Raw genomic sequence first — 24067 nt, forward strand, 5'->3', positions numbered from 1 at the left:
GGAATATGTGCCCCTTTGCCCACCTTGGCATCAAAAAAGTGTCACACATCTGGTATCACCGTACTCAGGAGAAGTTGGGGAATGTGTTTTGGGGTGTCATTTTACATATACCCATGCTGGGTGAGAGAAATATCTTGGCAAAAGACAACTTTTCCCATTTTTTTATACAAAGTTGGCATTTGACCAAGATATTTTTCTCACCCAGCATGGGTATATGTAAAATGACACCCCAAAACACATTCCCCAACTTCTCCTGAGTACGGCGATACCACATGTGTGACACTTTATTGCAGCCTAGGTGGGCAAAGGGGCACATATTCCAAAGTGCACCTTTCGGGTTTCGCCGGTCATTTTTTACACATTTTGATTGCAAAGTACTTCTTACACATTTGGGCCCCTAAATTGCCAGGGCAGTATAACTACGCCACAAGTGACCCCATTTTGGAAAGAAGACACCCCAAGGTATTCCGTGAGGGGCACTGCGAGTTCCTAGAATTTTTTATTTTTTGTCACAGAGGTTCGCGATGATCTCTTCCTGAAATTTGAGGAAGGATCCAGTTCTCCCAGCCTTACTGTAGAGAACAAAACTATTGTACAGAGCCAATTGAATCAAATATACAGACACCTTCTTATACCAGCATCTGGTGCGTCGGGAAACTAAATACGGAGCCAACATCTGGTCATTGAAGTCGACCCCTCCCATGTGGAGGTTATAGTCGTGGACTGAGAGGGGCTTTTCAATGACACGGGTTGCTCGCTCAATTTGGATTGTCGTGTCTGCGTGAATGGAGGAGAGCATGTAAACGTCACGCTTGTCTCTCCATTTCACCACGAGCAGTTCTTCGTTACACAGTGCGGCCCTCTGCCCCCTTGCAAGACGGGTGCTAACGAGCCGTTGGGGGAAGCGCGCGCGCGACTAGTTCGCGCGGTACCACAGGCGCCAATCCGTTCTAGAAACAAATGCCTAAAGAGGGCCACACTTGTGTAGAAATTGTCCACATAAAGATGGTACCCCTTGCCGAATAAGGGTGACACCAAGTCCCAAACTGTTCCCACTGCTCCCCAGGTAGTCAGGGCAACCGACCGGCTCCAGGGTCTGATCTTTTCCCTCATAGATCCGAAATTTGTGGGTATAGCCTGTGGCCCTTTCACAGAGCTTATACAATTTGACCCCATACCGGGCGCGCTTGCTTGGGATGTATTGTTTGAAGCCAAGGCGCCCGGTAAAATGTATTAGGGACTAGTCTATGCAGATGTTTTGCTCAGGGGTATACAAATCTGCAAATTTCAGGTTGAAATGGTCTATGAGGGGCCGAATTTTGTGGAGCCGGTCAAAAGCAGGGTGGCTTCTGGGACGGGAGGCGGTGTTGTCGCTAAAGTGCAGGAAACGCAGGATGGTCTCAAATCGTGTCCTGGACATAGCAGCAGAGAACATGGGCATGTGATGAATTGGGTTCGTGGACCAATATGACCGCAATTCATGCTTTTTTGTCAGGCCCATGTTGAGGAGGAGGCCCAGAAAAGTTTTAAGTTCGGAAACTTGGACTGGTTTCCACCGGAAAGGCTGGGCATAAAAGCTTCCCGGGTTAGCGGTGATAAATTGTGTGGCATACCGGTTTGTCTCTGCCACAACTAAGTCTAAAAGCGCCGCAGTCAAGAACAGCTCAAAAAATCCCAGGGCCGAATCGATCTGAGCTGTCTCAACCCGAACTCCAGACTGGGCGGTGAAAGGGAAAACTACAGGTGCGGCTGAAGCTGGGGACTGCCAATCAGGGTTTGCCAGCACCTCTGGGATTCTAGGGGCTCTACGGGCACGTCTTTGCGGTGGCTGCGACGGGGTCACTACTGCACGTGCCACCGTACCAGCTTCAACTGCCCTTCTGGTGCTCGCTACTTCACCAGGTTGTACGGCAGTGCTGGTACTAGGTCCAGGAAGGGCTGGGCTGCTGGTGTATGCCTCACCACGTAATCAGACAGCACCAGCCCCACTCTGCTGCTCTTGAAGCGGATCCTGCGCAACCTGCGGTCTAGCGACACGGGGCCGGGTACGCCTGCTGCTATCAGGGACCTCAGCCTCCTCGTCCGAACTTTGGGTCAGAGAGCCACTGCTTTCTACAGGTTCATATTCTGACCCGCTGGATTCATCAGATGAGGGTTCCCACTCCTCATCCGACTGGGTCAGAAGCCTGTAGGCCTCTTCAGAAGAATACCCCCTGTTAGACATGTGGGCAACTAAATTTAGGGGTATTCCCTGAGACTACCCAAGAAAAAAAAAGCAAGCCTGTCTTACAAATGGGAGGCTAGCGAAGTACCGGAGGCCGCTGCGGTTGATAAAAAATATCAAAACTGATTTTTTTATCGCCGCAGTGCGTGTAAAATGAATGTGCAGCGATCAAAAAAAAAAAATTTTTTTTGTCACTGCGGTGGGGCGGGCGTGGGTGTACGCACGTGTGGGCGACCGATCAGGCCTGATCGGGCAAACACTGCGTTTTGCGTGGAGGGAGAACTAAAGTGACACTAGTACTATTATAGATCTGACCATGATCAGTTTTGATCACTTCCAGATACTATAAAAGTACAAATGCTGATTAGCGATACGCTAATCAGCGAATAACGGACTGCGGTGCGGTGGGCTGGGCGCTAACCGATCCCTAAACTACCTAACCAAGGGGCCTAAACTATACTGAAACCTAACGGTCAATACCAGTGAAAAAAAAAAGTGACAGTTTGCACTGATCACTTTTTTCCTTTCACTAGTGATTGACAGGGGTGATCTGGGGGCTAAGTGTGGTGTAGTGGGTACTCACAGTGATGTGTGCTCCTCTGCTGGAACCAACCGACCAAAAGAAGGAGCAGAGGAGCACAGCAGCCATATAACCCCATCATATTTACTAATATGTGGGGTTATATGGCTGCTGATTGGATTTTTTAAAAATCAGCAGCCTGCCAGCCGGCAGGCTGCTGACGAAATACTGTGCTGCGAAATGCCGGCCCGCGATGCGCATGCGCGGGCCGGCTGTGACGTAATCTCGCGAGAAGACGAGCCGATGCGTCCAGGAGGAACAAATCAACCACCTCCAGGACGCATCGGTGCGTACAGCGGTCCGGAGGTGGTTAAGGACTGGACCAATTTAGTTATTTTGGCGATATCTTACGATTATTTTAAACATAATGAAATCTTTGTTATATTTAGGCTGCAATATATGGTATAAAAGCTAGATGGCTACAGAGGGGAAGCCATGTATCTGGACAAAGGAATTCCTCCGCTGGTTTTCCCGCCTGGAGTATCCTAATTGTGTTCAGATGCATACCATCAGGATATTCACGCTTTGTTAACACACGTCACGTTGCTATTGGCTTATTTGTATTTTTAGGTTGTACGGGTGACACCTGGGGCTTGGCTAATAGTGAGGTGGAGGATTACTCAAATACCACCTTTAGTCAGGTCTCCTCATTCTTTTACCCCTAGGGCCTCATGCACACGACCGATGTGTGTTTGCGGTTTGCAAAACACAGATGGTGTCCGTGTGCGTTCCGCAATTTGCGGAACGGCATGGACAGCCATTAATATAACTGTCTATTCTTGTCCGCAAAACGCGGACAAGATTAGGACAGGTCATATTTTTTTGCGGACCACGGAAGAGAACAACTGATACGGACAGCACACTGAGTGCTGTCCGCATCTTCTGCTGCCCCATTAAAGTGAATGGGTCCGCATTCATCCAAAAGTGCGGCTCAAATGCGGACCAAAACAACGGCCGTGTGCATGACTCAGAATCACATGGCCACAATTGTGGACGAAAATAGGACATGCTCTATATTTTTTGCGTATTCACTGCACAGGATCGTTATTTTTAAATAGTTAATTTGCAGCAGTACCAATATTTTTTTTTTAGATATGTAAAAAAAAAAAACTATGAGAAAGGGGTTGATTTGAACTTTTCTTACACATTTTTTAATACGTTATTTTTAAAACATATCTGATAGTCAACAGGTGTTAAACTACAAAAAAACTCAAGAAGATCTCCTAACCTTAAAATCTACCTTTTATTCAATTTTATATTAAAACCCCTCAAAATAATATATGGTAGTTTATAAAATTACAGTGAATATCTGATACACCATTTGTATAGGGTCTAAATTAAGGGCAGAGCTGTTGAGGTGGGACATGTTGTATCCTTCTTTAGGCCTCTTTCACACTTGCGTTGTCCGGATCCGTCGTGTACTCCATTTGCCGGAATTACACGCTGGATCTGGAGAAACGCAAGTGAATTGAAAGCATTTGAAGACGGATCAGTCTTCAAAATGCATTCAGTGTTACTATGGCAGCCAGGATGCTATTAAAGTCCTGGTTGCCATAGTAGTAGTGGGGAGCGGGGGAACAGTATACTTACCGTCCGTGCGGCTCCAGAATGACGTCAGAGCGCCCCATGCGATCACGTCATCCATGCGCGTGGGGCACCCTGACGTCACTCTGGAGCGCCCCGGGAGCCGCACGGACGTTAAGTATACTGCTCCCCACTACACTTTACCATGGCTGCCAGGACTTTAGCGTCCTGGCAGCCATGGTAACCATTCAGAAAAAGCTAAACGTCGGATCCGGCAACGCCTTTCAATGGGCATCAATTCTGGATCCGGCCTTGCGGCAAGTGTTCAGGATTTTTGGCTGGAGCAAAAAGCACAGCATGCTGCGGTATTTTCTCCGGCCAAAAAACGTTCCAGTCCTGAACTGAAGACATCCTGAACGGATTTCTCTCCATTCAGAATGCATGGGGATAATCCTGATCAAGATTCTTCCGGCATAGAGCCCCGACGACGGAACTCTATGCCGGAACAAAAGAACGCAAGTGTGAAAGAGCCCTTACTCACGATTGGTTGATACCGAATAGCATGTGTAGTCTAGGTAGTAGATATCCTTATAAGACTCTTGTAGTACGGCAGGCCTTCATTCTCTCTCCTGAGCCTATTGCCGTTGGGAACAACATGTATATCCCTAACGAGTGCCTCTCGCTCTCCCTGCCTACAGGCAGAGCACCCGCCCCGAAAGGGGCGACCCCACCTCTCGGTGGCTAAGCCCTTACACAATCCCTGCTCTCACCCAATAAACCACATGTTTTCCCCAAACATCAAAACATTTAATGTACCGTAAGTATAATAAAAATGTAGAATTTAAGGTTAGGAGATGTTTTTGAACTTTATTTTTACTTTAATTATTAGTCCCCTGGGACTTGAACATGTGATCATTTGACTGCAGTTTATGGTATTTCAGTCCTGTGTGAAAAAGAACAATATATAACCTGGTGTGATTTTTATTTTATTTTCTTCTTCTAAATTGATAGTCAGTAAAAAACAATGCTCACATGCATGAACCAGTTAATATGAACGGGTCAGGGTTCAGTCTGGCTGATGTTCAGATGGGAAATTGCTTGTATGTAGTAAATTAGCCCAAATGTCCGTGACTGGAGTTGGCTCCAGTCATGGACACTGCAGCAGTTGTCAGCTGTATAACTTTCTTATGGTGGGCCATATTTAAACCTCCTACTTCCACCATAACCATACAGTGGATGTTGCCATGGGGTTAAAAAGTACCGGTTCCCCCCCCCCCCCCCCCCCATAATTGTAAACTGCAGGCAAGTATAAGAAAAGAAATTTTCCTATTCAGTAACAATGCACTGCTTAAATCTGTCATCACTGGGCAGCCTGCTCACTGAAGGAGCAGATTACATAGAAGTGGGGCTGGTGATGGTTTGTAAAAGTGCCAGAAACAAGTCTAATTGCCTTTGGGGGCAATTTTTTGTTCTCATTTCATTGTACTTATTTTGAGATAAATATTTTATGTGCAAGCCTGAGCTTCTCTAATAGCAGGATCTGAATTTACACTCTGTTCAGTCAGGCAGCTCAACTGATGGGCTCCTTATCTTTGACATTATAAACACTCACAGCTCAGCTCTTATCTTACTGATAAGAATGTGGCTTAAATAAGTGTTTATTACCTCTTCTTAGTAGTTTCACAGAAAGGTTATTAGATTACCAGTCCCACAGTTTAAAACAAAATAAAACAAGTTAGGCTACTTTCACACTTGCGCTTGATCGGATCCGTTCAGAACGGATCCAATCATATTAATGCAGACGGAGGCTCCGTTCAGTACGGATCAGTCTGCATTAATAACTTAGAAAAATTTCTAAGTGCGAAAGTAGCCTGAGCGGATCCGTTCAGACTTTCAATGTAAAGTCAATGGAGACAGATCCGCTTGAAGATTGAGCCATATGGTGTCATCTTCAAGCGGATCCGTTCCCATTGACTTACATTGTAAGTCTGGACGGATCCGCACGGCCAGGCGGACAGCTGAACGCCGCCAGACTGATGCAGTCTGAGCGGATCCGCATCCATTCAGACTGCATCAGGGCTGGACGGAAGCGTTCTGCTCCGCTCGTGAGCTCCTTCAAACGGAGGTCACGAGCGGACAGCAGAACGCTAGTGTGAAAGTAGCCTTAATCGTTTGTAAAATGGCTCTATATTTGATAAAGGCCAATTGAAAATGGAAATTTTAGGCGTTTGCCATCCACAAACCTCAGATATCAGCAGTGTGCAAACTGTGTGGACCTATTGACCTCAAAGGGTCCGTGGTCTGCATGTTGCCGCAAAGTGTAGGGCATGTCCTATCTCTTGTGGTACTTCCGCATCTGTGCCACAAGATAAAACATATCCTATAGCTCACCGCAACATGCCGTCCACGGACCCATTAAAGTCAACAGGTCCACCCCGTGATGCAGTGTGCACAGCCAGTTTGTGGACAGCAATACTATGTAGACATTCTCCATCATTGCTCTGAGGTAATAGGAGTTTTTACCTAAAAGTATCAGGCTGGGGTCGTCCTGATGGGTCCCCTTTTAACCCCTTCTACTCCAGCCCAGTTTTCACCTTCCTGCCCAGGTCATTTTTTGCAAATCTGACTTATCACTTTATGTGGTAATAACTTTGGAACGCTTTTACTTATCCAAGCCATTCTGAGATTGTACTTCATGACAGTCATAAATTTGAGTCAATATATTTCACCTTTTATTTATGCAAAAATCCAAAGTTTACAAAAAAATTTAAACATTTGCAATTTAAAAAATGTATATTTCTTTGCTTTTAAAACAAAGTGATGCCTCAAAATATTTTAGGCTACTTTCACGCTGGCGTTTTGAATTCAGTTTGTGAGATCCGTTTCAAGGCTCTCACAAACTGTTCAAAACTGATCAGTTCAGCCCCAATGCATTTTGAATGGATAAGGATCCGTTCAGAATGCATCAGTTTGGCTCCTTTGCGCCTCCATTCTGCTCTTATTGCGGAGCCAAATGGATCCGTCCTGACTTACAATGTAAGCGGATCAGTTTTCACTGACACAATATGGTGCAATTGAAAACAGATCCATCCCCTATTGACTTTCAATGTAAGTCAAAACTGATCCGTTTTGACTTACTTTTTTTTTTTTTTATGAATAATGCAGACGGATCCGTTCTGAGCGGATACAAGCGTTTGAATTATAGGTGCGGATCAGTCTGTGCAGATAAGACGGATCCACACCTAACGCAGGTATGAAAGTAGCCTTACTTAACATTCCCCATGTGTCTACTTTATGTTGGCATCATTTTGAAATTTTATTTAATTTTTTGGGCCGTTAGAAGGTCTGAAGTAATTTTTATGGGGCTAACATTGTAGAAATTACACCCCTCAAGTTACTCATAACAGATTTTACAAACTGTTGACTCTTTAGGTGTGCCACGAGAATTAAAGGAAAATGAAGATAATGTCTAAATTTCACTTTTATTGCAGATTTTCCTTTTTTTTTATTTCTTTAAACACATCGAGGGTTAACAGCCAAACAAAACTCAACATTTATTACCCTGATTCTGAGGTTTACAGAAACACCCCACATGTGGGCGTAAACTGATGTAAGGGAACACGGCAGGGCGCAGAAGGAAAGGACTGACGCATGGTTTTTGGAAGGCAGATCTTGCTGGACCGGTTTTTAGATGCCATGTCCCATTTAAAGCCCCCCTGATGCACCCCTACAGTAGAAACTCCCAAAAGTGACCCCATTTTGGAAACTAGGGGATAAGGTGACAGTTTTATTGGTTCTATTTTGGGGTACATATGATTTTTTAAATCGCTCTATATTAAGTTTATGAGGCAAGGTAACAAAAAAAAAATGGCGGTTTTGGTACTTTATATAACGTTCATCTGACAGGATAGATCATGCGCTATTTTTATAGAGCAGTTTGTTACGGATGCAGTGATATCAAATATGTCTACTTTGTTAGTTTTACATAAAACTGTTTTCCCATTTTTTGCAGGAAGAGTTGACGTTTTTATTGGTAGCATTTTTTGATCATTCATTATTACACTTTGAGGCAAGGCGACCAAAAAATTGGTTGTTTTGGCAGTTTTTATTTCTTTTTACAGCATTCATTAGGTTAGTCATCTTTACAGACGTGGCAATACACAATATGTATACTTTTTCTTATTTAAGTTTTACATAATAGCATTTTTGAAACCCCAAAAAAATTGTGTCTCCATAGTCTGAGAGCTATAGCTTTTTTTTTATTTTTTGACCGATTGTCTAAGGTAGGGTCTCATTTTTTGCATGATGAGATGACTGCTTGGTTCTATTTTGGGGGGCATACACCTTTTTGATCGCTTGGTGTTGCACTTTAAATGATGTTAGGTGACAAAAAAAAAAAACAACCTTTTTTGGCACTGTTTTTATGATTTTTTTTTTTTTAAGTGTTCAACTGAGGAGTTAGCTCATGTGATACTTTTATAGAGCAGGTTGTTAGACAGCGATATCTAAGGGTACTTTTACACTTGCGGCAAAGGATTCCGGCAGGCAGTTCTGTCACCAGGACTGCCTGCCGGATCTGTCAGAACGTATGCAAACTGATAGCATTTGTCAGACGGATCAGGATCCTGATCTGTATGACAAATGCATTGAAATGCCAGATCCGTCTCTCCGGTGTCATCTGGAAAAACGAATCCGGCATTTTTCCCCCACATTTTTTGCAGTTTGAGCATGCGCAAACCGCAATGCCGGATCCGTTTTGCCGGAACACTGAGCCGGATCTGGCGTTAATAAATTTCAATGGGAAAAAATACTGGATCAGACATGTGTTCCAGAATTTTGGACAGAGATAAAAGCTCAGCATGCTGTGGTATCTCTTATCTGAAAAGTCAAAAAGACTGAACCGAAGACATCCTGAACGGATTGCTCTCCATTCAGATTGCATTAGGATAAAACTGATCAGTTCTTTTCTGGTATTGAGCCCCTAGGACAGAACTCAATGTGGTAAAAGAGTCTGAGTCATATTTTTATTTTTTTTGGGGGGGAGTAGGGTCTCATTTTTTGTGGGATGAGGTGACTGTTCGGTACTATTTTGATCACTTGGTGTTGCAATTTTTGGGATGTAAGGTGACGCAAAAAAAAAATTGCTTTTTTGACACAGTTTTTATTTTACTGTGTTCAGCTGAGGGGTTAAGTCACGTTATATTTTTATAGAGCTGGTTGTTACGGACATGATACTAATATGTATACTTTTTTTTCTTTATTTCACTTTAACACAATGATTGCATTTTTGAGACCGAAAAAATGATGTTTTAGTGTCTCTATGTTCTGAGAGCTATAGTGTTTTTAAATTTTTTGGGGGTGATGGTCTTAGGTAGGATCTCATTTTTTCGTGGGATGAGGTGACTTTTTGGTACCATTTTGGGAGGCATACCCCTTTTTGATCGCTTTTTTTTTTTTAAATTTTATTACGGTGTTTATCGGATGGGGTGGATCATGTAATATATTTTTAGAGCCAGTCGTTACGGATGCAGCGATACCTAATGTGTGTGTTTTATATATCTATCGGGGAAAGGGCCATTTTTTCTTTCACTTGAAACTTTTTTATTATTAAACCCTCCCCCCTTTTTTTTTTTAAAGGTATTTCTGTCCCATTCTGGGACTTTACTTTTGGGGGTCTGATCCCCTCTGCAATGCATCTGTATTGTAATGCATTGCCTGTTAGTGTATTACTCTGTGTAATACACAAACAGGTTGCCTAAGGCCCAGCCTGAGGCAGGGTCTCCTGGGCACCCGTAGAAGGCAGGTCCCAACGCAAGGCATTGGGCAGCCTCTGCACAGCATCGGGCTCTGCCACAGCAGCGCGGCAACTCGACGGGCTCCCTCACCCGCCTCAAATCCCTTCTATGTCGCAGTTAGCACTGATAGCGGCATAGAAGGGGTTAATCAGTCGGCATTGTCTTGTACAGCAATGCCGGCTGATACAGCAGGGGCCCGGCTATTACATTATAGGTCCGGAAGGGGTTAATGGAAGACAGTTTATACTAAGGCTACTTTCACACTTGCGTTCATTGCAGATCTGTCTGAGACGGATCCGTCTGCATTATATTGTAAAAAGTAGCCTCAGACGGATCCGTCCAGACTTTACATTGAAAGTCAATGGGGGACGGATCCGTTCGAAAATTGAGCCATAGTGTGTCATATTCAAACGGATCCGTCCCCATTGACTTACATTGTAAGTCTGGACGGATCCGTTTGCCTCCGCACGGCCAGGTGGCCCCCGGAACGCTGCAAGCAGCGTTCAGGTGTCCGCCTGCTGAGCGGAGGCTGAACGCTGCCAGACTGATGCATTCTGAGCAGATCCGCATCCACTCAGAATGCATTAGGGCTGGACGGAAGCGTTCGGGGCCGCTTGCGAGAGCCTTTGAACGGAACTCACAAGCGGAGCCCCGAACGCTAGTGTGAAAGTAGCCTTACCTGTGTACTTGAAGATGGTGGTGAGGGGAAGAGTGCTATTGTAATGTGATGCGGTTCTGTTCATGTTCCCTTTTAGATAATGTAAAAGCCTTGTTTAAGCGAGGACGAGCCCATGCCGCAGTCTGGAACACGTTGGAGGCAGAACAAGACTTTTCACGGGCTGTTGAACTGGACCCATCCCTTGCACCACTGGTTGCAAAAGAGTTGAAGAAGCTTGAGGAACGTATAAATGAAAAAGAGCAAGAGGACAAAGCCAGGTTTCGAGGCATATTCAAATAACTGCAACCTGACTCCGTTGTATCTAGGTCAAGGCTCCATTGTGACTTGCACAATATAACGGTGTGGCCTTCAAGCCATTCTGTCTTCTGAACCACATCTTAAGCCAAGGGGCAGAAAGCATCTTGATTGTATTAATAGATACAGTAACGATCAGGCTCTGGCTGCTGTCAGACCACAGAATACTTCTGGAAACCAGACGCACGCAAAGCTGTCAACAAGAGTAACTTTATTTGCTTATATATATATATAAAAAGTGGAAAGTGTTTAACAAAGTGCAGAGGCAGGGGATGGTCACGTACGTGCATTGCGTTCTGTTTCGGCGAGGCATTCTCTCACAAGAGCCCTGGCATGAATGATACCTGCAGTGACACAAGTATCCCATTAGTTATCACACACTGCATCTTCTGGTCTTTATTTCATACACAGCTTTTACACTCACCTCTTTTTAATCTCTCCATTGCACTTTTGCTCCCAGCATACGTCGGTCTGATCTCCCTTCCCATCTCTTCGATAACAGACAACAGATCACTATAGGTCCCCTGGGAGACAGCCTGTGACACAGCGGGTTTCACTCCCTAATGATAGGAATATTATTTTTTTTACATGTCATGGTCACGCATTAACATTTTGTATTTTGTATATTTATATCACTGCATGCAAATCTGTGTACTCAGTAAATGAAATGTTACATCCACCCGCAGGTCCTATATGCCATCCACATAAGGCTCTGTTCACATCTCCATTGCAGGCTGCAGCTTGCCACTACGCTGACGTGAACAGAACCCAAGTTACTTAAGTTGCCCATATACAAAAGAGCAACGCTTTACTGATTTTGGTTGGCCTGGCCGACTGTCCCCCAACAGTTGAATCCAATCCTGGGGAAAGAAGGACTTGGCCTGTTTAATGGGAGATAAGAGGCGAACAGAGGTGTCTCCCCCTTGAGAATATGTGCAAGCTGTTTGGCTGACATGTATTGAAGGTACATGGTCACTTATAGTCCTCAGTGTCCTATCAAGTGCATATGAGAATCAGGTAAGGAGAGGATTGAGTCTTAAAAGGGGTTGTGCAGCAGCGCTAGTTGATTGACCTATCCTCAAGATAAGACATCAATATGAAATTGGTGGGGGTGGGGGGGCCTGACTCCCCCCCCCCCCCCCCCCCCCCCAAATCAGCTGTTTAAAGAGGCTATAGTGCTGGTGCCAGTGCCCGGTCCTCTTCACTGTTTTCAGGCTGTCTAACTTGTAGCGGCTGTGAAGTGCAATTACAAATGCTCCACCACTACAAGTTAAATGGAATCTATTACTCTGATTTTGGACTATTATCAACCGTAATACACGTGTAGTTCTGCAGATCATTATTCTTTATTTTCCTGCTGCCCCGATTCCCCCACTGTCAAAACTACTACTGACTACTCTCCAATGTATTTCAATGCAGCTCTGATCACCGAATGCAGGGTCAGCAGCAGGAAAAATAAAATAGTGATCTGGACTCCTTATCTGCAGGACTACCCATGTGTTACTGCAGATAATGGTCCAGTCAGGTGACAGAGATTCCATCTAACCTAACAGTTCTGCAGGAGGGTCTGCTTTAGCTGCTCATATCTCTGGATTGGTAGCAGCTAGAGACAGATTTATCTTGTTTGAAAGCTGGCATTTCAAGCGTTCAATACCAGCATTATCTTCATTGCATTGGAAGCGATTGCTATTAGAAATCAGGATGGCAGTGAATGCAGTTAAAAGGGAAAGTAAACGCAGATTTCACCGCAATTATTTCTGACTTGAATATCTCATGCTGATGCTGTGACTGCCAGCTTTCAAACAAGACCGGGCCCATATTTCTAGCTGCTACCAATCCAGAGATGTGAGCAGCTAAAGCAGCCAGCCCCGTTCTAGGTGGTTAAGACGTTGTACGGTTGAACAGTGAACAGGCCATAGCCTCTTAAGGCTCATTAGCAGTCAGGCCCTCACTAATCGCATACTGATGACTTATCCTTGAGGATAGGTTATCAATATACCAGTCCAGCACAACCCCTTCTGAGACCACGGATAACCTCTAAGTTTCATCACCAGAAATGTCTATAACCATGTAATGCAAGAAGCCGAGAACTGGTAGGTCTAGTTCATAGAAATCCATGCTGTGTTCCATTCCAGCCATACATCACCACCACAAGTTGTCATATGAACATGGCAGTGTGTTTTATGTTGTTTTTGCTGTGTCTGACAAATCTACATGTGGATTTTGTCAGTTTGCCCCAAACTTCACTCTCTGCAAAGAACAAAATCTGCACAATTGACTTGTCGTGGATTTTAAAGTCTGCACTGTAGGTCAGTTTACACCATATAGAATGGGGGAGAGGCTAGGAAAAAAAGTTATATAATTTCCTTCTGGCAAGTCTGATTACTTGTCTTGCAGCAGTGACATCATGTATATCCAGGTGACTTCTGCAGTCAACCACTGTCCTCAGCAGTCTCATGCCATACAGGCAAGCATCATAGCTAAAGCTGGCTATCAGCTGCAGCAGTCACATGGATGTGTGGCACGTCATTGTCACAACTAAACTTAGGGCTCTTTCACACCTGCGTTATTGTCTTCCGGCATAGAGTTCCGTAGTCGGGGATCTATGCCGGAAGAATCCTGATCAGGATTATCCCCATGCATTCTGAATGGAGTGAAATCCGTTCAGGATGCATCAGGATGTCTTCAGTTCCGGAACGGAACGTTTTTTGGCCGGAGAAAATACTGCAGCATGCTGCGCTTTTTGCTCCGGCCAAAAAAACTGAAGACTTGCCGCAAGGCCGGATCCGGAAGGAATGCCCATTGAAAGGCATTGATCCGGACCCAGCCTTAAGCTAAACGTTGTTTCGGCGCATTGCCGGATACGACGTTTAGCTTTTTTAGAGTGGTTACCATGGCTGCCAGGACGCTAAAGTCCCGGCAGCCATGGTAAAGTGTAGCGGGGAGCAGCATACTTACCGTCTGTGCGGCTCCCGGGGCGCTCCAGGCGCATGGATGACGTGATCGCATGGCACGTCATCCATGCGCCTGGGGCGCTCTGACGTCATTCTGGAGCGCCCCAGGAGCCGCACGGATGGTAAGTATACCGCTCCCCCGCTCCTACTATGGCAACCAGGACTTTAATAGCGTCCTGGGTGCCATAGTAACACTGAAAACATTTTGAAGACGGATCCATCTTCAAATGCTTTCAGTACACTTGCGTTTTTCCGGATCCGGGGTGTAATTCCGGCAAGTGGAGTACACGCCGGATCCGGACAACGCAAGTGTGAAAGAGGCCTTAGACAGTCTGGAAATTCAGGAGAGCAATAGTTCTTATTTCACCACTGCACCTGCTGCTAGGCCAGATTTTTAGGGAGCAACCCCCATCTAACATGATCACCAATGCGACTTTCCATCTTACATGTCCTGTCTATATGATTGGATCATGACATTGACACTGGAAATGAGGCATTAGCATGGCATCCGTCGGGGCACCTTTATAGAAGAAATTATACCGCCTGCTCACAGACCATCATGGGCTGCACAGCAGACTTTTTTCTCCATGTGGTCACCACTAGGTCTCTGATGCGGCAGAGATCAAGCCCCAGTCTCGACCCCATTTTCAGTGCATGTCTGATCTCTGATTATGGATAAACCCACAATGTCTCACCTGAATGAAGCCCATGGAAGGAGGTCCAAAGTCACTGAAGATGGGTCGGAAGGAGGAGACTGAAATGGCTCCCGATGGGGATGAAACCGCGGCTCCTGGCACTGCAAACCACATGAGGGGATGAGATGTTTATGGCTGCACACAACTAGCAATCCGCAGTATAATTGCAACCACACAGGGTGCCAGGTTACAGGGGGGACACAAACAGTGATAATGTTGGCATTCATAGATGTAGATGGAGAAAGATTTGTGACAAAAAGGTAAAATAATTACTACAACAGCAGCGGTAAGTAAAGACACACAGCAGCCCACCAACACAGAAGCCTTTGGTGAACCTGATATTAAAGTGGTTTTCCCATCTCATAAAATGGGGGCATATCGCTAGTATATCTCCTCCCCCCCGATAGCTGTGGGCCCCAGGTGGAACCTGCACCTATCTCGTAAACTGAGCCAGCAAAGTGAAGGATGGCGCACCGTCCTTTCACTTCTTTGGGTCTGCCAAAATATAGCCGAGCGCTGGCTTAGCTATTTCTGTCGGCCCCTTAGATGTTAATGGGAGCACACCTCACTTGCTTGGCCACAGCTTCGATTCACTCAGCAGCCCTATAGAAATAAAAGGAGGGCGGCCACACATGCACAGTGCCCAATCCTTCACTTTGCCGGCTCAGTCTACAAGATATTTGTGGGTCCCAGAGGTGGGACCCGCACCTAGCAGACAGTGGCATATCCTAGCAATATGCCCCATTGTCTGACATAGGAATACCCCTTTAAGGAACTGCACTTACAGCAACCCCAGTAACACAGGAGCAGGGATTTCAAATTCCCCATGGCTGCTGTCCGTGGAATAAGGCTACTTTCACACTAGCGTTCGGGCGGATCCGTTCTGAACGGATCCGCCCATAATAATGCAGACGGAGGCTCCGTTCAGTACGGATCCGTCTGCATTATTTTTAGCATAGAACAGCTAAGTGTGAAAATAGCCTAGTACGGATCCGTCCAGACTTTCAATGTAAAGTCAATGGGGGACGGATCCGCTTGAAGATTGAGCCACATTGTGGCATCTTCAGACGGATCCGTCCCCATTGACTTACATTGAAAGTCTGGACGGATCCGCACGGATCCGCACGGCCAGGCGGACACCCGAACGCTGCAAGCAGCGTTCAGCTGTCCGCCTGTCCGTGCGGAGGCGAGCGGAGCGGAGGCTGAACGCCGCCAGACTGATGCAGTCTGAGCGGATCCGCCTCCATTCAGACTGCATCAGGGCTGGACGGCTGCGTTCGGGTCCGCTCGTGAGCTCCTTCAAACGGAGCTCACGAACGGAAACCCGAACGCTAGTGTGAAAGTAGCCTAAGGGGAATGTGTCCAGTGCCAGAATACCGACACCTGGTAAGACAACTGCCGGAAATGCACTTCCCCAACATACACATGAAGGTTTACTAAATGCTATCATTTTCATCCATTACCATTTATATCTACATACCTGGTGTATATAGCCTCCATAGCAACAGATAGCAAGAGAGACCTGCCTGTGGGGGTCTAACAGCTGTAGGTTATATACACCAGGCTCACTGGAAGGCTCTCAGAGCCACAGTGGAAAGTCGCCAGAATGGGCTGATCATGCGACTATGGATTTTACAGTAATGTCGATTTACTGAAAAAGGCATTCTGGTTCCTGCAAGTCATCTCCAACAAACTGGTGGCGGTCCGACTGCCGGGACCCCTGTTGATCCCAGAAAGGGGTTCCATTCCTCGGGCCTAATGGATCGGCAGATTGAACATCCCCTATGGGACTGCTGAAGATTCAGAACTTGGCTGTCTCCAGCAGTCCTGCACAGAAGGAATGGAGCAGAAGGCTGCATTAGGACTCAGTATTGGTGGGGGTCCCAGACATCAGACCACCACTGATCAGTAAGTTATCCCGCACACACATTGTAATATAACAGCTGATCACCAGGAGGTTGTATAAGCTGGACCTGAGGTGATCAGTTTGTGAACAATAACCCTCAGGAGTAAGGACGGCCATACACTAACAGCCAACGCTCTCTCCCACCTTCCCCAAACAGGTTTGCCTCAACTTAACGTGTACGGGGAGAAAGCCGCTGCCAGACACTTCTGGAGGAGGTTTATCTCCTGGGAGAACAAGAGGATGTAGCCCGATCCTTCTCTATCCCAACATCATCTGTTGGGGAAGAGTCTGGAGCGTCACACAAGGGAACCTGTCACCTGGATTTTGTGTATAGAGCCAAGGACATGGGCTGCTAGCACATCCGCAATACCCATTCCCCATAGCTCTGTGTGCTTTTATTGTGTAAAAAAGCAATTTTATAGATATATAAATTAGGCTACTAATGTTTCGAGCCCAGGACCGCCCCACATCCTCCGAATCTCCTCCTTGCTCCCCAACGTCACAAAGCTAGAGCGCCGAAATCTTGCGACGTGCGAGCTAGCGCATGCGCAGTGTCGTCATAGTGTTCCTTCCCTGTCAGGCTCAGGGAACGCATTGCGAGATTACGGCGCTCTAGCTTTGTGGCTGGGCTCAGTCAGAGAATGCTGGACTCATCTAAGGTTCATTTACATATCTATAAAATCTATTTATTTTATTTTTTTACCACAATAAAAGCACACAGAGCTATGGGGACTGGATATTGCGGATGTGCTAGCGACCATCTAGCAGCCCATGTCCTCAGCTCTATACCCAAAATCCAGGTGACAGGTTTCCTTTAAGGCCTTCTGCACACGATCTTTTCTCTTTTGCCATCGGCAAGTCGCGGATCCATAAAATGCGGATGTGGTTTGTGCGCATCTGGAACTTTTTGCAGGTCTCACTGTATAAATACCTACAAGAATAGGTCATGTTCTATAATCTGCAGCTCCATAGAAATCAATGGGGGCACATTCGATCTGCAAAGAATGCATGAGGCCGAGCCCATCGTTCTCAGCAGGTTCAGACAATACACCAATGGGTATGGGGTAGGGATAAGTGAATTGACTTTGGACGCGTCATCCAAAGTCGATTCGCATACAACTACGTTAGAATACTGTATGGAGTGAGCGCTCCGTAGAATGTATTAGCTCAGATGCGCTGAAGTTATTTCGTGAAGTCTCACAAGACTTCAAGTAATAACTTCAGAAATTAATTTCTACTGTAAAAAAAAAAAAACTTGGAACCGAACCAGAGTTCGGTACAAAGTTTTTTACAGTAAGAAATTTCTGAAGTTATTACCCAAAGTCTCGTGAGACTTCACAAAATAATCTCAGCTCATCTGAGCCAATACATTCTAATACTGTACAGAGCGCTCACTCCATACAGTATTCTAATGACGTTGTATGCGAATCGACTTTGGTTGACGCGTCCGAAGTCAATTCCCTCATCCCTAGTATGGGGCCCTAACGCCGGTCAATGCTTGTTCGGCCAACAGCCATCTCTCCTGACTGCTCCACACACATGCATGCTCAGCCTGGCTGAGCACACACGTCCTGAGTGGGCAAGGGGGAAAAAAAAACACTGACACTTCTGTGCTAATAGCTTCTACTCCCCCAATCTGCTGTCAGAGGAGAATGAAGAGGCCACCATACAGATGGTCAGCAGGTTCAGGGGTTGTCCACTTTACTACTAATAGGCCTATTCTCAGGATAGGTCATTAATAACTAATCACGATCAGCTGTTCTGCAGTAGCTTCAGCACCAGATCTACAGTTCTGTCCATTGTGTAGTTCTGGAGCTACTCTAACAGTTGATCAGTAAGGATACGAGGTGTGAGACCCCGCCAGGGGTAGGCCATTAATATAAAGTGGACAACCCCTTTAAAAGGGTTGTCCGGGTTCACACCTGAACACAACCCGATCTGCACTCCTTCACCATGAATGAGTGGAGCATTGGAGTGTTTCATGCTCCCTCTCGCCTTGCTCTGAATCACACAGGGCAAGGGAATTTTCTTAAGGTCTGGTGACTTACTGGGCTCTTCATGGGTAAGCTAGGCAGAGGCTTCCACCTAGCAGTGAGCCCGGTGATGTCACCGGCGCTGATAAGTGGGCTTTAGCAAGCCCTAGCCTGTTTTTACAGGCTAGGACAGCGCTAAAGACCAGCCATCAGAGCCGGTAATGTCACGGGTATCACTGCTAGGCAGAAGCCACCCGCCTAGCAGTGTCCATATGTGAACAGACAGCCCTTGCCCTGTGCGAAGCAGCTCAGGACAAGGAAGAGCATCGCGGCGTGAAAAGCTCCGATGCTCCACTGTGAACGAATGCAGAACCCACGCAACCCTTTAAGGCTTGCTTAAAGGGGTTGTTTGCAATAATAAATTCAGACAAGTACTACAAATTCTTAAAATACCAAATGACGTTCTACTCAGCCCTGTTCTCTGCCGCACTGGTCCAATACCACTACTGGTTTACAAACTGCGGCCCATGCAGCCAACCACTGTCCTCAGCGGTAGAGCGCTAAGGACAGCGATTGGGTGCAGCGGCCACATGCCAAACAGCGGTGACTGGACCAGCGCCACAGAGAAAGGGGCAAGTGTAACATCATTTGTTTGAGATCTCTAATAGTTGCTGACAACCCCTTTAAGACTTAATACACAGACATCTAGGACACATCCAGGCGGAGTGGAAAGTGGCCGGCTCCCCACCGGTAAGGTCAGAGGGATAGAAGCGGCTCCTGCCACCCAGAACTGGACAGCGCCTCTGTAATGGCACCATGTGGTGCTCTACACACACTGCAGGCGGTTACCGGGGGTGCCCGGGGCGCTGTTGCTTCCTGACGGTGCTGGGGCGATGGGTTTATAGGACATGCTTCCCGGTGACTGGCAGCTGAGGCGGCCTCTGCTCGCAGGATATGGAGTCTCCTCCCGGACGACTGGCTGGTCCTCCCCTGGGTGCTGGACAGTGCGGTCTCCCGGCTCACTAGCTGCCCACCGGCTCCTCGTGTACAAGTCCGCTCAACCTCCCGCTCCTCGCCTGAGAGCGTCCCTCCTGACGTTCACTGTTTCCCGGTCCAAATGATAATGGCGCCGGACCGCTCTCAACCCCCTCACCTCAGCTCACCCGGCTCCAGCAGCCACTACGCATCGTAACGTCATGACGTCGCATGCCGGCCGACAAGACACACCCCTTCAGGGTTGACGCTGCTTCCACTAGTCCCCTCAAAGTGGCGGGAACATGGCGTTTGTCAGAAGTCTCCTACACCCAGTGATTGCTTGTGAATGATATTAAAGGCTAAAGTCTGATGTTTGCCTCTGTATTATAACCTCTCTCTTTGTAAGATCTCTGCTTGTTGTCAGTAAATGGGAATATTTACTTTACTATTCCATTTACTTAAGCAATTTTAGCAGCCAAGTGCTGGGTTGGTAAGAAAGTGGAGACAGAAGGGAGTATAGCTGCAGCCTTAATCTATGGGACGGACTGGCCATAGAACCCACTGGGGCGGTTCCTGGTGGGCTGATGCTCAGTGGGCCCGCCGAGCGCTCCTCATGGCCACCAGTTAGGTACATAACGATCTGATGCTCCTGCCATTGATGCTGGGACCAGCTGGTTGTTCCAAGTTATAGGGGATAACTTTGAGATTAGTGGGTGTTCTACTGCTGGGACTCCCACCGATCACGAGAACAGGGGTCGTGTACTCCCTGCAGACCCCTGAAATGAGCGGCTGGTTGCACATGTGCATGGCGGCTCCATTCATTTCTATGGGAATTCCGGAGCTAACCGAGTACAGCGCTCCACTGTCTCCAGATCTCATAGAAATAAATAGAGTAGCCACAGACACGTGTGACCATCTGTCAGCACTTTTCAGACGGGTTACACCAATCTTGTCCCACTGGCAGGACCCCCACTGATCTAATAGTTATCCCCCATCCTGTGTATAGGGGATAACCTGAAACAACTGGAATACCCCTTTAAGTAGCTGGAGGTCCCCCTCCTGAGTTCAACTGTATCACTGTCCTCTTGATGAAAACTGCAATGGGGCACAGGAGCTGAGGGTTCCCTGCTTTGTCGCTGAACTGCATAGGCAGCTCCAGTAGCCCTAAGGCGGCCACTAGCTTCACCCCATAAAGCCGGACCTCACCGGCCATGCCCCAATCTGCTAAGACATGCCCCCACTTCTTTAAGCCACGCCAATTGTCGACAAAAGGGAGGAGGAGAACTTTCAGACGGGAAGGTGAGTTGGGGGCTGCTTCTCTCACTCTACAGCCACAGGGAGCCATGTCCGCCGTCTGGCCATCCTAAGAAGACGTGAGGCCTATCAGGCAGTTAATCAGTACAGGTGGTTGCAAAGCTCTGATGTGATCGTGATTGCCTGCATCAAGACTCAGAGCAATAACGTCATCGTCATTGGCCCCCTGTACTGGTATATAAGCGACTCAGGCCATAGAACAGAAGAGGCCTGCATTTTCAGACGGTGGAGGTGAATGGGACTCAGGTGAATATTACTTTTCTTCCTTTTTCCAAATGGGAACATTACTGTTACTGGAGGTGCAATAAGGGGCATTATTATTGTGGCCATTATTATTGCTGGTGGCACTATAGGGGTATTATTTATACTGGGAACCTAGTAGGGAGCATTATTATTGCTGGGGGATTATAGTGGGCACTATAGAAAGCATTATTACTGGAGGCACTTTCTTTTTTCTACAGTATAGTAATTAGGGGCATTGGAGAAAGCAGTGGGAACAAAATTGGGGGTGGCAGCAGGATGACATTCTTGGGGTGCCACTGAGGAGGATGATGGAAATGTGAGGACTTTAATAAGTCTGTGTGCCAAACTCTGCAGAGATGATACATGGCTAAAAGAAATCATCAGGATGGTCTGGCCCGGAAAGTGAACAGCTACATCAGAGGAGACATCACTGAAAGAAGTTGTCATGGCGGTGTAGTCTGAATGGAGAACATGAGAAAGAGAATGTCTACAACAGAGAAGTCACTGGATGTATTAGGCATGTAGTATATTATTCTCTTGTATGTTTGGTAGAGCTAAAAGACCAGGTAGTATGCTGAAGGTGGTCGGCTACCTCTGTGCTGGGGCCCCTCTTCCATATTGTAATTAGAGACAAGTGAAGAAATACAGAAAGTGGCAGCTGGCACTGGCCAGTTTAGAGGGGCTAGGCTTTTAGTTCTGCTGGGCTGTGTTTTTTGCTGCACTGATAGGCATTTTCTATTATGGTTGCGGCCATGTGCGGTCAGCTAATTGTGGAACGCATCATAGCCGGTATACGTGTTTTGCGGATCTGCAAAGTACTACCACCATCCGAATGGGCCCTAAGGAGGAAGATCTGACAGCTGGTGCTCAGAAATTCAGCATATGAACCTGGAGGACAGCTCTGTTAAATAAAACCTTTTTGGTTAATCCAAGTGTGTATCTAAGTTGTTCCTGTATACAATATGTTCTAGGACAGGATAGTACAATATTTTATGGTTGATCTCAAGAGTTGGGATTTAGAATAAGCGCTCATGCACATAGCTGTAGCCGTTTTTGCAGATCTGCAAAACACAGGGCTGTGTGAGTTCCTCATTTTGCAGAATGGAACTAGAACAGTCCTATCCTTGCCTGTAATGCGGACAAGTATAGGACATATTCTATATTTTTACCAACAGTCAGGTCCATAAATATTGGGACGTCAACGCAACTCTAACGATTTTGGCTCTATACACCACCACAATGGATTTGAAATGACACGAACAAGATGCGCTTTACCTGCAGACTGTCAGCTTTAATTTGAGGGTATTTACATCCAAATCAGGTGAACGGTGTAGGAATTACAACAGTTTGCATATGTGCCTCCCACTTGTTAAGGAACCAAAAGTAATGGGACGATTGGCTTCTCAGCTCTTCCATGGCCAGGTGTGTTTTATTCCCTCATTATCCCAATTACAATGAGCAGATAAAAGGTCCAGAGCTCATTTCAAGTGTGCTGTTTGCATTTGGGAATCTGTTGCTGTCAACTCTCAAGATGAGATCCAAAGAGCTGTCACTATCAGTGAAGCAAGCCATCATTAGGCTAAAATAAACTAAACAAACCCATCAGAGAGATAGCAAAAACATTAGGCGTCGCCAAAGCAACTGTTTGGAACATTCTTAAAAAGAAGGAACGCACCATTGAGCTCAGCAACACCAAAAGACCCGGAAGACCACGGAAAACAACTGTAGTTGATGACCAGAGAATTCTTTCCCTGGTGAAGAAAACACCCTTCACAACAGTTTGCCAGATCAAGAACACTCTCCAGGAGGTAGGTGTATGTGTGTCAAAGTCAACAGTCAAGAGAAGACTTCACTAGAGTAAATACAGAGGGTTCACCACAAGATTTAAACCATTGGTGAGCCTCAAAAACAGGAAGGCGAGATTAGAGTTTGCCAAACGACATCTAAAAAAGCCTTCACAGTTCTGGAACAACATCCTATGGACAGATGAGACCAAGATCAACTTGTACCAGAGTGATGGGAAGAGAAGAGTATGGAGAAGAAAAGGAACTGCTCATGATCCTAAGCATACAACCTCATGGTGGTGGTTGTGTCATGGCGTGGGCATGTATGGCTGCCAATGGAACTGGTTCTCTTGTATTTATTGTAATGATTGCTATAATACTGCGCTCTGGGACTATGGACGTATTAAGGTTAGTGCAAGAGTATCGTATGTGAGTTATCTCCAGCACATGCTGGAGATAACTCACATACGATACTCTTGCACTAACCTTAATACGTTTAAAGTCCCAGAGTGCAGTATCATAGCAATCATTACAGTGCCTTTCCTTGTGCGGCAGACTTTGCGGTTTTGCCGCGATACCGCTGCTGCTACATAAAGCATTCACGGAGCGCCTTTGAAGCAACTTTTAAAGTTTTTTTTCTGTTGTATTTATTGATGATGTGACTTCTGACAAAAGCAGCAGGATGACTTCTGAAGTGTTTCGGGCAATATTATCTGCTCATATTTAGCCAAATGCTTCAGAACTCATTGGACGGCGCTTCACAGTGCAGCTGGACAATGACCCAAAGCATACTGCAAAAGACACCAAAGAGTTTTTTAAGGAAAAAGAAGTGGAATGTTATGCAATGGCCAAGTCAATCACCTGACCTGAATCCGATTGAGCATGCATTTCACTTGCTGAAGACAAAACTGAAGGGAAAATGCCCCAAGAACAAGCAGGAACTGAAGACAGTTGCAGTAGAGGCCTGGCAGAACACCACCAGGGATGAAACCCAGCGTCTGGTGATGTCTATGCATTCCAGACCGCAGGCTGTAATTGACTGCAAAGGATTTGCAACCAAGTATTATAAAGTGAGAGTTTGATTTATGATTATTATTATGCCCCATTACTTTTGGTTCCTTAACAAG

The 24067-nt window shown here is 46.3% G+C and overlaps 2 protein-coding genes across 2 annotated transcripts in view; one reads left to right on the top strand and one right to left on the bottom strand.

Moving 5' to 3' along the window:
* Nucleotides 1-11775, top strand: part of LOC122942608 (aryl hydrocarbon receptor interacting protein) — a 39257-nt gene extending 27482 nt beyond the window's left edge. The window contains exon 6 of the mRNA XM_044300285.1: nucleotides 10879-11775. Coding sequence (XP_044156220.1) covers nucleotides 10879-11081 — 203 coding nt within the window. The 3' untranslated portion in view covers nucleotides 11082-11775. The remainder of the gene's footprint in view (nucleotides 1-10878) is intronic.
* On the bottom strand, nucleotides 11291-19813 carry CDK2AP2 (cyclin dependent kinase 2 associated protein 2). The gene is made up of 4 exons (XM_044300291.1): nucleotides 19474-19813; nucleotides 14746-14846; nucleotides 11521-11656; nucleotides 11291-11440 (listed from the first exon to the last, which is right to left on the bottom strand). Exons 1-4 carry the CDS (start codon nucleotides 19532-19534, stop codon nucleotides 11373-11375), a joined length of 366 nt encoding a protein of 121 aa, XP_044156226.1. The 5' UTR covers nucleotides 19535-19813; the 3' UTR covers nucleotides 11291-11372.
* Nucleotides 19814-24067: the final 4254 nt, after the last annotated feature.

This window comes from Bufo gargarizans, chromosome 6, assembly GCF_014858855.1.
Source record: "Bufo gargarizans isolate SCDJY-AF-19 chromosome 6, ASM1485885v1, whole genome shotgun sequence".
Lineage (NCBI taxonomy): Eukaryota > Metazoa > Chordata > Amphibia > Anura > Bufonidae > Bufo > Bufo gargarizans.